The following is a 13,710-nucleotide window of genomic DNA, read 5'->3' as shown; positions in this document are numbered from 1 at the left end:
GGTTTCGGAGAGAGCGGCCGCCTCGCTCCTGCTCCTGCAGGCCTCAGATTATTCTTCCCGCTCACAATGCCCTGACAGACTCCCAAAGAGTAACCCCCGGGACCTCAGTGTACCCCCGGTCTGGGTAGCACACTTCGGGACGTCTTTGGGCTGTATAGCCGGCGTTTTTGTCCACTGTTTCACTTGCCCGCCAGGAGCTCTTACCCCGTGCGACTGTTCGGCATGGCGGTCAGACTCCGCCCCCCGGAAGAACATATTTTTGCATCCTCTGTGTTTGTACAATCAAAATGTATTACAGCTTTGATTACTTAGAAAAGGTCCACTGAGATGCATGCCATTTGGTTCACAGATCAAGTAAGAAGAGAAAACCAATACAGGGATGAAAAAGTAGGATCACTGGAAATTATATAATTATACATTATATATTTATCAAAAATGCAATATATAAATATATATACACTGAACAAAATTATAAATGCAACACTTGTTTCTGCCCCCATTTTTCATGAGCTGAACTCAAAGATCTCACACTTTTTCTATGTACACAAAAGGCCTATTTCTCTCAAATATTGTTCACAAATCTGTCTAAATCTGTGTTAGTGAGCACTACTCCTTTGCCGAGATAATCCATCCATCTCCCAGGTGAGGCATATACAGATGCTGATTAGACAGCATGATTATTGCACAGGTGTGCCTTAGGCTGGCCACAATAAAAGGCCACTCTAAAATTGTAGATTATGCTAGCTTTAGTGTACCTATAATCTTAATTTTATTAATGACAGGAGGCGAGTATTTGCTTAAGACTTTCTTTACTTAAGCTTCACAGCAGCACTTTTTTACTTAGTAACAGGGTAACCAATCAGAAAAAACAAATAGCAAGGTATAAGAGTCCCTCCCTGTGATGTCACTTCCTCTTTCTGGCTGCGAACCAATAGGAACAGGAAACTGAAGAAGAACCAGATGAGAAATTCAGAATGCCAGACGAGAAAGTTGATGCTTGAGAGGGAAACAGGAACGTAAACATGTTTTCTTGAAGAGCTGAGATGATGCTTGAGGTGGAACAGCAACTAGCCTTTTCCTTCTTAGTGGAGTTTTACGCTGAAACGAGAGAGCAGAGTCGAAACCAAGGATTAATCCGTGAATTGGACTTCTAAAATCATGACATCCAGTTGTTGTAAATCATGTATTATGGGCCACTTCCCACCCAGAGTTATTCTATACACCCCTAGAGAGTAACCCCTTGCCCCCATGGAAGTAAGACATAGTGTATTTATTCTAGTCAATGAGTAACTTACCTACAGTGTTGACCTTAGGGGGGGGGGAAACGAGAGTGAAGGGTGGGAAATACTCGCCTCCTGTCATTAATAAAATTAAGATTATAGGTACACTAAAGCTAGCATAATCTACAATTTTATAACATGACAGGAGGCTTCGTATTTGCTGTTTTAACGCTCCCCGAGAAGGGGTAAGGAAGCGTGCACAGCCGGACGAAAGTAGAAGTTGCGGAACGTCTGCTCCCGTGACCAGTCTGCAGATTGAAGAATGTCTCGAAGAGAGGCTCCCGCGTTGAATGATCCCGATGCCGCCACTCCCCTGATGGAGTGGGCTCCGAAGGAGGCTTCAATCCCGGCCAGGGAGAGCAACCATCTAACCCATCGGGCAAGGGTTATGGTTGACACCGGATGATGAGGTCGAACGTATGAGACCAATAGTTGGTTGGAGGAGTTTGAACGGAGAGAGGAGGTTAGTGATAAATAACGGGAGAGAAGTGAAACCACACACAATTTCGGGTGGTTAGGAAAGTATGGGTAAAAAACTGAAGAAGAGTTAGATCCGTCTGGATACTAAAAAGGTGACACCTTCTGGAGAAAAATTGACGGCGTTATGGTCAAATGCTCGGACATCCGATACCCGTCGGAAGGACACTAGGCAAAGTAACAGGGTGAATTTTGCAGAGAGTTGACGGAGGGATAAGTCCTCGTTGTTTGGCCAAGTTTCCAGGAAGCGAATCATGACATTGACGTCCCAGAGATGGGAGTATTTCGGTGTTGGGGGGCGAGTCAGTTTAATGCCCCGCAATAGCCTACAAACCAGCGGGTCCTGGCCCACTGGAGTTCCGTCTAGGGGAACGTGGGCTGCCGAGATGGCTGACCGGGCAACGTTAATGGATCGGTAGGATCGGCCCAGGTCGAATAGATGAGAGAGGAAATTCAATATGAATTGTCTAGGGGCAGTAAGGGGATCGATATGCCGTTCCAGGCACCAACTGCACCAAACGTTCCAGGAGGAAAGGTAGCATCTTCTGGTGCCCGGGGCCCATGAATCCCAGAGGAGTTCCTTAGTTCTCTGCGATAGTTCTCCGAAATGCCAGGTTCCCCTGAAAGAGTCCAAGCTACTAGGTGGAGGTGGTCTTGCAGTATCATTGGATGAGGATTCCCTTGAGGGTCCTCTAGGAGATTGGGCCATGGGGTAGAAGGAGAGGGTGTTGACAGGAGAGGTCCAGAAGATCAGGAAACCAGGCTTGGCCCTGCCAGAGTGGGGTGAGTAGTACCAGCGTGACCTGTTGTCTGCGAATCTGAAGGAGGATTCTGGAGATCATAGCAAATGGAGGGAAGGCGTAGGCTCCCGCTGTCGGCCACCTCTGAAGGAAGGCATCCACTGCCGAGCATTCTGGGTCTGGGAGCCAGCTGAAGAATCGAGGGACTTGGAAATTCGTCCGGGAGGCGAATAGATCCAGAACAAACGGGCCCCTGAGTTTGGAGATGCGAAGGAACACTGTTCTGTGTAGGCGCCAGTCGCTGGCGTCTCTCCAATGTCGGGAGAACCAATCCGCGGTAATGTTCGTCTCCCCTGGAAGATATTCCGCTTGAAGTGTGATGTTGCGTTGGAAGCAAAATTCGTAGATGTCTTTTGTCACTTCGGAGAGGATGTGAGACCTGGCTCCGCCTAACTTGTTGATGTATTGGACGGCTGAGATATTGTCCATCCGAAGGAGAATACAGCAGTTTGAGAGACGATTGGTCAAACTGCGAATTGCGAAAGAGCCGGCTATTAATTCCAGACAATTGATGTGGAGAAGGTGTTCTGAGGTGGTCCATGGTCCTCCGGTGGAGGTTGCCTGACATGTTGCGCCCCAACCCTGGAGGCTCGCATCTGATTCCACTACATAGTCCGGGGTGGGACCGAAAATTGCCTTGCCGTTCCATGTCGACATGTGGTGGAGCCACCAAAGGAGTTCCTCCCTCACCTCTGCAGTGATCGGGACCCTCTGGTCGTATGATGGATGAGTCCGGAGGAATTGAGCTTTCAAGCGTTGCATGGCCCGGTAGTGAAGGGGGCCTGGGTAGATTGCCTGAATAGAAGCAGAAAGTAGGCCTACAATCCGAGCTAAACTTCGAAGAGGTAAGTCCTCTTGACGAAGCGTTCTGCGTAGTTCATTCCTGATCGCAGTTAATTTGGACTGGGGTAGGCGAAGAACACAGGTTGAAGAGTCGATCTCGAAGCCGAGAAACTGGATGACTCTGGATGGGTCAGGCGTAGGCTGCGCTCAATGCCCTTCTTTGGGTCACGGCCCGATCTGGCTAGATAAGTGTAGAGCAGCGTATCAAACTCCGGTGTCATCGCGACCTTATCCGGTAGGGTGGGTCTAGGGCATTCCGCTCGTAGTCTTTTACGGATCTCCCGATCTAGGGGTCTTCTGATCCAAAAATGAATATACTGGGAAAGATGGTCGGGTAGTGACCATTCGGATGATCGAGGATATCTAATTTGCCTCGGGTCAAAAAGAGGCTGCCCAAGTGTATCCAGGAAAGATTCAGCGTCCCCAGATGGATTCGATCCGGACGTGACTTCGGTTGGGAGTTCTCCCATAATAGATTGAGGAAGAGGTGCTCCTTTAAAGGATGTCTCGGGCCAGTCTTCCTCCTCTTCTGAGGAGTGGTCAGCTTGCCATTCATCCAGGATGGCTAAGGGGTGTAAGTCGAAAGAGTCTTCCTCCTCTTCCGACAGAGTAGGCTGGATGGAGTGTTTCTCTCTAACATCCACCTGTTTAGGGCGTTTTGCCGGTTCTTTCCCCTTACGTTTGAGCGGTTCAGGCCCATTCCCTTTCCAATAACGTTTACTGGGGTTGGAAGGGTTTCTTTTAGAGGAGTCGGAATCCTCCGCCTCTTCATCAGAATGCAGGGTTTCTGATATTTTTGGCTCTTTTGATTCAACGGGCAGCACCCGTGCCAGGGCCTTTTCTAGTGAAGCAGCCACCGCTGCGTTAATAATTGCTTGCAAATTTTGGTCTTGACTTGAAGCCTCCATTGCAACAGTGTTGGAACCTATGGGGCAGAATAGGCCAGTGTTAGAGTGTATTTTAAGGCCGTCACGGAATGTCACAGTTTGTTATAATTCCACATTGCAAGCTGTAATTGGGGGTCACCCAGTAAGAATCACCTCAGGGAATACTTTTTCACACCCGTATAGAGGTATAGTGGCACAGACAAAGCGGGCCAATCATGGGCTGTATAACATAACAGCAATCATATTTTAATTTAATAAACCTTATACACTTGCAGTGTAATTCAAGATGTATCAATCATAAAGTATGTGTGGAATTGCTCAATAGAGAAATGTGACTCCAGTTTAATGGTTGTAAATCCAATTAAAACAGTATTGTATAGAGGATAAAATGAGCAAGTTAGTTTGCATGCAGTATAAATTTTATCCACTAGAGGGGGTAGTCTGAGACAAAGATGCACTAAAGTGAAACAACTCCCTCCTTAGTGTGTAAGGGGTGTGTGTAGGAAGTATGTATTAAACTTATCAATTAAATACATAAATTAGAACTGTTAAATTGAATGGAAGAGGATAAGAGTAACTGTATAAAACCGCTGTGTAAAGCGGTGTAATGGCCGCCGCACGGCTGGAGGAAAAAACAGATCGCGGCTCCAACAAAATGGCCGCCGCGATCTCGCGCGTGCGCAGAAGAAAAGAGAGAAAGCCGTCTGGATCCCGCGGAGGAGCGCGAGATCCAAGATGGCCGCCGTGCGCACTCAGGACCGTTGGAGGCGTTCTCCGCGGTCCGAAAAGCCCGGGAAAACGGGGCAAAAAAGCCGCCGAAGAAGCCGGGCTAGACAAAGGTGAATAAATAACAAAATGGACTAAAAGAACCAAAAAACAGGATATAGCGAAATAAAATACTAACGAAATAATTATATGAGGAAAAATGCATACATATGAAATATGTAGTTTAAGAAAGTAAAGGTGCAAATGAGCAAAAATCAAAGTTAGAATAATAATAAGAAGATAAAGTAAAATAAGTATATATATATATATACAGAAAAATATGAATAAAATAGGTGACAGATAGATTAGTAGATAAACCACAGAAAAACCACAGAAGTGGGAGACAGTGGCACTCTGACCTGTACTGGTGTGAAGCAGCAAAGAAAGAGGAAGTGACATCACAGGGAGGGACTCTTATACCTTGCTATTTGTTTTTTCTGATTGGTTACCCTGTTACTAAGTAAAAAAGTGCTGCTGTGAAGCTTAAGTAAAGAAAGTCTTAAGCAAATACGAAGCCTCCTGTCATGTTATAAAATGTGTAGTTTTATCACACCGCACAATGTCACAAGTTTTAAGGGAGCATGCAATTGGCATGCTGACTGCAGGAATATCCACCAGAGTTGTTGCCTGTGAATTGAATGTTTATTTCTCTACCATAAGCTGTCTCCAAAGGTGTTTCAGAGAATTTGGCAGTACAACCAACCAGCCTCACAACTGCAGACCACGTGTAACCACACCAGACCAGGGCCTCCACATCCACCTTCACCTCCAAGATCATCTGAGACCAGCCACCCGGAGAGCTGCTGCAACAATCTGTTTGCATTACCAAAGAATTCCTGCATAAACTGTCAGAAACCGTCTCAGGAAAGCTCATCTGCATGCTCGTCTTCCTCATCGGGGTCTTGACCTGACTGCAGTTCGTCGTCGTAACTGACTTGAGTGGGCAATGGCGTCTGGCACATTAGAGAGGTGTTCTCTTCGTGGATGAAATTTTCACTGTACAGGGAAGATGGTAGACAGCGTGTATGGCGTTGTGTGGGTGAGTGGTTTGCTGATGTCAACGTTGTGGATAGAGTAGCCCATGGTGGCGGTGGGGTTATGGTATTATGGACAACGAATACAGGTGCATTTTATTGATGGCATTTTGAATGCACAGAGATACCATGATGAGATCCTGAGGCCCATTGTTGTGCCATTCCTCCACGACATTCACCTCATGCTGCAGTATGATAATGCACGGCCCCATGTTGCAAGAAACTGTACGTAATTCCTGGAAGCTGAAAACATCCCAGTTCTTGCATGGCTAGCATACTCACCGGACATGTCCCCCATTGAGCATGTTTGGGATGCTCTGGATCGGCGTATACAACAGAGTGTTCCAGGTCCTGACAATATCCAGCAACTTCGCACAGCTATTGAAGAAGAGTGGAGCAACATTCCTCAGACCACAATCAACAACCTGATCAACTCTACACAAAGGAGATGTGTTGCATTGCGTGAGGCAAATGGTGGTCACACCAGATACTGACTGGTTTTTGAACCCCCCTGGAATTCACCCCAATACAGTAAAACTGCACATTTTAGAGTGACCTTTTATTGTGGCCAGCCTAAGGCACACCTGTGTAATAATCATGCTTTCTAATCAGCATCTTGATATGCCACACCTGTGAGGTGGAAAGAGAAATAGGCCTTAGTGTACATAGAAAAAGTCTTAGATCTTTGAGTTCAGCTCATGAAAAATGGAGGCAAAAACAAAAGTGTTGCATTTATAATTTTGTTCAGTGTGTGTGTGTATATATATTTTGTTTTTACTGATTTATTTTTTTCCTTTATTTGTCTCTTCTGCGTAATCTATGTATACAATTAACATTAAGTGACTGTCCCCTAACCATCAATCATCTTTTTTCCCTCAATCATCTTTTTTTTTTGGCACCATGTGTTTGAATTATGAAACAAAGTAAACACATTTGTCCGTTGCCTGTTTCATTTGATTTGGGGTTCGATTATACAGCGTTTCAGAGTACAGAATTTCAGACAAATTGATCAAAATTCAGATTCATAATTTGAAACCGAATGCACCAATCTATTCCTCAGCTAGGAAAAGTGAAAGAGGTACATGAGGTGTGTTTGTATCGTGTGACTGTCAGTATGGAATTGTGTGGGGACGCTGTTTGGTATAACGTGTTTTTGTTTGGAGAAAAAAACATTTTTGTGTTGCATGCTTGAAGGGAAGCTTTTCTGGGATTGCATGTATGGGAGGAAACTAAGTGTGGTGTTGCGCATCTGAGGGTAAGCTTGCTGTGGTGACGGTGTAGGGGGTGATGCTACTTTTGGTATTGTGCATTTGTAGAGATGCGGTTTGTGGTGTTGCATGTCTGTGGGGATGCTGCTTGTACAAGAATTTAAACCCACAACATAAAGGTTCTGGGTTTGCAACCTCTGGAGGTTTTTTTTGGGCGCGGAGGAGGAGAGAGCTGACAGGAGCTGCAGGAGAGGTAAGTAACATCTCTGACAGCCCCCACAGCCCCCAGTCTGTATTATGGCAATGCAAATTGCCATAATACAGACACTGACTCGAGTATAAGCCGAGTTGGGGTTTTTCAGCAGAGTATATACGTTAAGTGACCTTACGCTTCTTTGATAGGGTGCACTAAAATTCAGAGTAGGGTTTTAGGTGTCAATAACTTTTTTTGCCAATTACACTGATATTAAATACAATGAATCCTTAACGTATGGAGATTTGTTTGACTAGGTACAGAAGACGACATCTTTTAAATGAGCTACATTTAAAGCCTCGCAAAGTCGGTCTCGTCCGAATTGCATTTTTCAAAGCATTAATGTTTTTGGCTCTAGCACTAGAATTTCTGCACCGATATTCTCCTTCAGCTGCTCAAAGGTACATTGTTTGTTCACGTACACCCACTCCTTCAGATATCCCAACAGGAAATAATCGGGAGCTGAAATGGCAGGCGAACAGTTGTCTCAGTTTTGAAAATAAAATTCCACAATTTTTACTTATTGTTTCTTTGTGAAATTACCCATGACTCAGTCATAATATGTACCTGCAACAAAAAAAATGAACTAATAACAAATAAGTCGTTTATCTGTCAAATCCTGCTCTGAAATTTGGCTCACCCTGTATTTCATTGTGTCTTTTATATTAAATATTTTTTATTTTAAGAAATGCAAAGCATACTGCGTTGTCGTGGGCTTTGTGGATGGTAGCGTGCAGGCTTGTGCTGTGCCAGTCCTCTGTTTCTGGGACCGCTGTGTGAGGTGTATATCCGAGCTTGTCTCGGGGCCCGGGACGATGAATTGTGGCAATCGAGGGATCCGGCTTTGTTTCCCGCCTCTTACGTGAGCTTTGGTGCCGCTTGATTTTGGATGTCGCTCTGTGTTTGCGAGGGGGATGCCATTGCAGGGTGCGTCGCGTGGCCGGGCGGATCCACGCCATCATCTCTCTCATTGCCATCCGATGAGGCTGCCTTCTGGCTTTGAACTTTGCCCATAGGTAGGAGCATATCAAGTTTAGAAAGTCCCCTGTGTGCTTTGGTGCGATGCATGGGTGCTTGGCCCTAGGTCGCGTCCGCGCCGCCATTTTAGCTGGATCCTGCAGTCTTCGTCCGTTTGACGACTGAGTCGCTTGTGCAGGTATGATTGTGGGAGTAGTCGTCCCCAGCGAGGACCGGGATGTCCCCCACCGGTCCATAGGGGGGGGTGGCAGGGCTGGTTCCCGTTTAGGAGTGAGCCCCTGGCCGGTATATCGGCCGCCATCTTCAGGCTGCAGGCTTTGCTCTGGTTTAGGCCGCATGGTCGTGTGAGGCTTGTCCGCGTTGTGTCGGTGCCGGGGTGGTATCATTGTGTTCCCACTGCTGTTCTGTGACTGTTCCCGGTCACCGGGCGCCGTTTATATTATAGTGTCAGTCGGTATTTTCACGTTTTCGTCCGAGGTTGCTGGAGCTCTCAAATTGTGCGGCTGGCCATCTTGGCTGTCAGGCCCCGCCCCCCCCATGCAAAGCATACTGAACACGTAAAGAGTGTAATTTTATTTATAGTTATAAAGCTCTAAATTACATTTATAATATGTTCAAGCAATATTCAAGCATCGTTCACGCAAACAGTAGATGATATGACATATCTCATATAATATTAACATTAAAGAACCAATAAAACATTGCAAAATATGTTCAAACAAAAATAATGTGGCATAAAAAGTGTTTTAAGGAAAAAAATCTGTTCTCACACCGGATATATATATATATATACACAATAGAAATAATAATGATCCCAAGGCACACCAAGGTTTGCATATAAAGAACGTTTATTCATGCATTGAAAAATACATCAATTAATTTTGACAGAAAGAAAGTGCATAAAGTAGTGCAAACCCAATCTATAATACCAATACCACTATAGTAATAAAGTGCTAGATGCAAACACCCATTAAAAAGGTATACTGACCAAGAGCAGGAGAAATTAAAAACCCGATGTTTCGGATTTGAAGCCTTCCTCTGGGGGACCTCTCAAGGTTTAAATAGAGTTTGCAATGGGAACCTGTGGCAGGTGATGATGCAACCCAGACTTAGATCCGAGATAATATAGAGCTAAAAAGAGAGAGCATGTACTCAGCTAAAAATACATACTTTATATGGCTGCAGCTGCATGAAATTATAACATATTCTATTAAAACATAATTCCATGGAAGGGAAGACAATCATAAGTGGTGTATACATGTCTCCAAAGTTCTGAGATGGCATTATTTTTCCTTAAAGGACCACTCTAGGCACCCAGACCACTTCAGCTTAATGAAGTGGTATGGGTGCCAGGTCCAGCTAGGGTTAACTAATTTTTTTATAAACATAGCTGTTTCAGAGAAACTGCTATGTTTATCAATTAGTTAAGCCTTCCCCTTTTTCCTCTAGTGGCTGTCTCACTGACAGCCGCTAGAGGCGCTTGCGTGATTCTCACTGTGAAAATCACAGTGAGAGCACGCAAGCGTCCATAGGAAAGCATTATGAATGCTTTCCTATGCGACCGGCTGAATGCGCGCGCAGCTCTTGCCGCGCGTGCGCATTCAGCCGACGGGGAGGAACGGAGGCGGAGAGGAGGAGGAGAGCTCCCCGCCCAGCGCTGGAAAAAGGTAAGTTTTAACCCTTTTCCCCTTTCCAGAGCCGGGCGGGAGGGGGTTCCTGAGGGTGGGGGCACCCTCAGGGCACTCTAGTGCCAGGAAAACGAGTATGCTTTCCTGGCACTAGAGTGGTCCTTTAATACAATCTTCACTGGTGTACATTTTTATACCATATAATATATTTTATTTTTTTATGTGCAATTTTTAAGGTTGTATAGTTGGGGTACTGTAAGTGTTGAAGTTTAGTTTTAGTGCAGTTTAGAGATTAATATGTAGTATTGGGTTATCGTTTAGTGATAGTGTTAGTGTAGTGTATGAGTTAGTGTTAGTGTAGTGTATGAGGAGCTTTCCTTAGCATTTCTACTACCAAGTACTTTGCGTAATCTTGCCCAAAACACTTCCTGGGCGCTGACTTCATCTGGCCAATCCAGATATGTTTTCTTATCTAGCAGTTTGGTCAGTCTATGATAGCATTGTAACTCTTCCCTAGAGATCTTATCAAGGAATATCAATATGAGAGAATCTTTACTCTCTGCTACAAGTCTGTAGGTTGCCATACGCAACTCTAGGGAGCACCAGTAACTTTTTAGGTAAGTATGTGTAATGAGGCAGATAGTCCACCTGCTTTTATAGATACTGTCCACGATATTCTCAACTATGTCTCTGCCAATCTCAAAGTCCCGATTATGGATGCACACCTTAAAAAACGGAGGTCCTTTTTGCTCCAAGTTGGGAAGTAGCTGTTCTATCACCCATTGTTCATTAACAGTGCTGTAGGAAACAAATACATCATTCTGATATTGGTCTTTAATCCCTCCTTTTAATCTGTAATTCAACCAGCACTTCATAGTATATACTAGATAAAGAGCATACCACCAAATACTTTCATGAAATATGGAAACGGCAATAAATAGCGAAATGCCAATGAAAGTGGATATAAATATTTTGAGATTTGAGTCATCCTGGCAATTCGTTTCTAAGAAATCAATCAAATTCATGTTCATGGAGTCTATGAAACATACCTGTTCGTGAAAATTAATAATGGACACCTGTGTGTCATATTTTAACCAGGATAATAACCCACTAAGCTTGCAATTACAAGGCAAAATAATATTCTTTAGAAAAACATACCTAAGATCAGGCATCGCAGCAAACAAATGTTCATTAATAGATTGAATGTTTTCATTCTCAATAAGAAGAATCTCCAATGACTTTAAGTCCCGAAACATTTTCATTGAATCTAAGCAACCTAATCCAGAATTTTTCAAGTGCAACACTTTTAAACTTGATAAACCAGTAAACAACTTATGTATGTTTAAAGGTGACCTTCCTATTAATTTATCAGTGTTTTCTATGCGAAGATAAACTAATTTCTTTAAATGTTGCAAAGTGGAATTAAGGGTGATTACGTCAGATGAGTCCTGTGAATTAGCATTATAATATAATTTTTCTAGATTTGCGAAATTTGATAAAGCTTGTTTACCACTTATAAGACATACAAAATACAGGTTATTTTTTAAAGCCATCATTTTCAACTGGCTAAAGCCTAACTCATTACATGGTTCTAGAAATATAGAACGTGATTCTATTTTAATTGCTTCTAGCATTGAATCATTTCTAAATTGCCCCTCTTGCAAATAAACACGGTCATCGTAACTTTTTACAAAAATGTGTTTGACAGAATGTCCAATGTACTTCCATATGTCACTGATAAAACTCTTAAAAGTGATTTTGATTTTTTCGAGCTTCTTTAAATCAACAAATGGAAATTTAGCTACACTGCGTATTTTATTTTCATATAAATTTAAATAAGTAACCGAAAACAGACTGGAAAAAGTATTATTCCTTATATTGATTATGTTATTGTGCTGCAGGTACAAACCTTGCAGCTGTCTCAAGCCATGGAATGCAAAATCTGCTATTCTATAGATTTTATTGTGTCCTAAAGTCAATACCTGGAGATTTTGTAAGCACTGAAATTGTCTTTCTGCAAGACTTCCTAAATTATTATGAGACAGTCTTAGGTATACAAGCTGCAACAAAAATGTATGGTTTGGGCAAATATTTAACACATGAATTTGATTATGGGACAAATCCAAGTCTGTTAAATCCTTCAGCTGTTCCATGTCCTTAAAATGTATCTCTTGCAAATAATTGTGTCTCAAATTCAACATTGTCAGGTTTCTGCATGAGCCAACGGATGTGTTTATTTCCTTTACGGCACTATGCAATAAACAAATTCGTTTTAAATTGAAATAGGAAGCTGTTTTGCAGAGTTCAATCGAAACTATGTCCGTATTTGACAATAAAAGTGTCTCCATTGTTTTAATACCCGACCTAAGGATATCTTCCATGGTGATTTTTGTTTCATAAGCTTTAAAAAGTGTTAAGTGTGGAAAGTTGCACAAAGAGTTATTTTCGATAGTTTGTAACTTGTTCCTACTTAGATCTAGAACACTGATGTTAAAGTCCACAAATGGACTATCAGTTGTTGGATATTCAGAATGTATACAGTCTTCTTCCCTTAGGACCTGAATGTTGTTGTTGATGATTGAGAGTTTTTCCAGTAGTATATGCTTTCCCAAGGGTTTTGTTACCGTTGACAAAAACCTAATGTTATTTTCCTTCAATATCAAGTGTACTAGGTGATGAACATTGCTAAACAACAATATATCCAAGGTTAAAAACGGAATCCGGGTTAACTTTAACTCCTGAAGGTAGTGCAATCCATCAAAAGTATCTCTATGAAAGATAATTTTTCCAGATATATTTTCTGACTCTATCCATAGTCTGGACAGTTGAGAGAGACCCTTAAAGTTTCCAGACAGAAGTTCAAAATTTCCAGTTATGTATAAGGCATTGAGGTTTTTTAACCTTGTCAAGATTCCTGCTTCAATGTTGGAGCCTTTATAGTTCGTAAGACAAAGCCAGTCTGTTACTACAGGAACTTCTGCAAAGGATATATTGAGGGTTTGCACCGTGTCACAATTCACAGCAACTGTGTAGTTCAGAAGCTCAAAATCACCACATTTTTTGAACTTCCAAGATATATCGGACTGGAAATATTTTCTATCCAACACTTGACATTTCCTTCTAAGCAAACACAGGCATAAAGAACAGATGGAAATGGTACAAATGTTAAACACCAGGAAAAAGTTGCACATGTTCATGATGAATCCGTGTCAAAGTGAGCGTTAAAGGGCAGTGAAGTATCCTTAATAAAGAATGAAACTAATAGTCATCTATACTTCTCATTTATAAATGACAAACTTCCTATTCATGAATAAGACAAGTGTTAATTTGGATGACACAAGCAGTTTGTCAAATGATATGTTGCTGTCTACATTCATACTGCATTCTGAAATTAAGTTTAAAGTATAAACAAATTGTGTTTCTATTTAAAGGAACACTCCACAACCATAGAGCTCTTGAATTGCTGTATGGCTGTGGAGTATGCCTTTACAAATCTTGTTAATTAAAGTGCCAATTTCATTGTGCAATTAGCACTTTTATAGTTAAAAATAAAATCA

The 13,710-nt window shown here is 42.7% G+C and overlaps 1 protein-coding gene across 1 annotated transcript; it reads right to left on the bottom strand.

Moving 5' to 3' along the window:
- Positions 1–3,450: 3,450 nt before the first annotated feature.
- Positions 3,451–13,350, bottom strand: LOC134574741 (toll-like receptor 13). The gene is made up of 2 exons (XM_063433836.1): positions 10,548–13,350; positions 3,451–4,325 (listed from the first exon to the last, which is right to left on the bottom strand). Exons 1-2 carry the CDS (start codon positions 13,348–13,350, stop codon positions 3,451–3,453), a joined length of 3,678 nt encoding a protein of 1,225 aa, XP_063289906.1.
- Positions 13,351–13,710: the final 360 nt, after the last annotated feature.

This window comes from Pelobates fuscus, chromosome 10 (genome assembly GCF_036172605.1).
Source record: "Pelobates fuscus isolate aPelFus1 chromosome 10, aPelFus1.pri, whole genome shotgun sequence".
Classification (NCBI taxonomy): Eukaryota; Metazoa; Chordata; class Amphibia; order Anura; family Pelobatidae; genus Pelobates; species Pelobates fuscus.
The sequence above is the reverse complement of the archived record's forward strand: the minus strand, read 5'-3'. Positions and strand labels throughout refer to the sequence as shown.

What these genes read in the sequence shown, in the direction of transcription:
- LOC134574741 (XM_063433836.1), bottom strand. Translation starts at nt 13,350, where the DNA reads ATGAACATGTGCAACTTTTTCCTGGTGTTTAACATTTGTACCATTTCC. An exon ending in AAGATTACGCAAAGTACTTG is followed by an intron (nt 4,326 to 10,547) that starts GTAGTAGAAATG and finishes TCTGCCCCATAG; the next exon opens with GTTCCAACACTGTTGCAATG.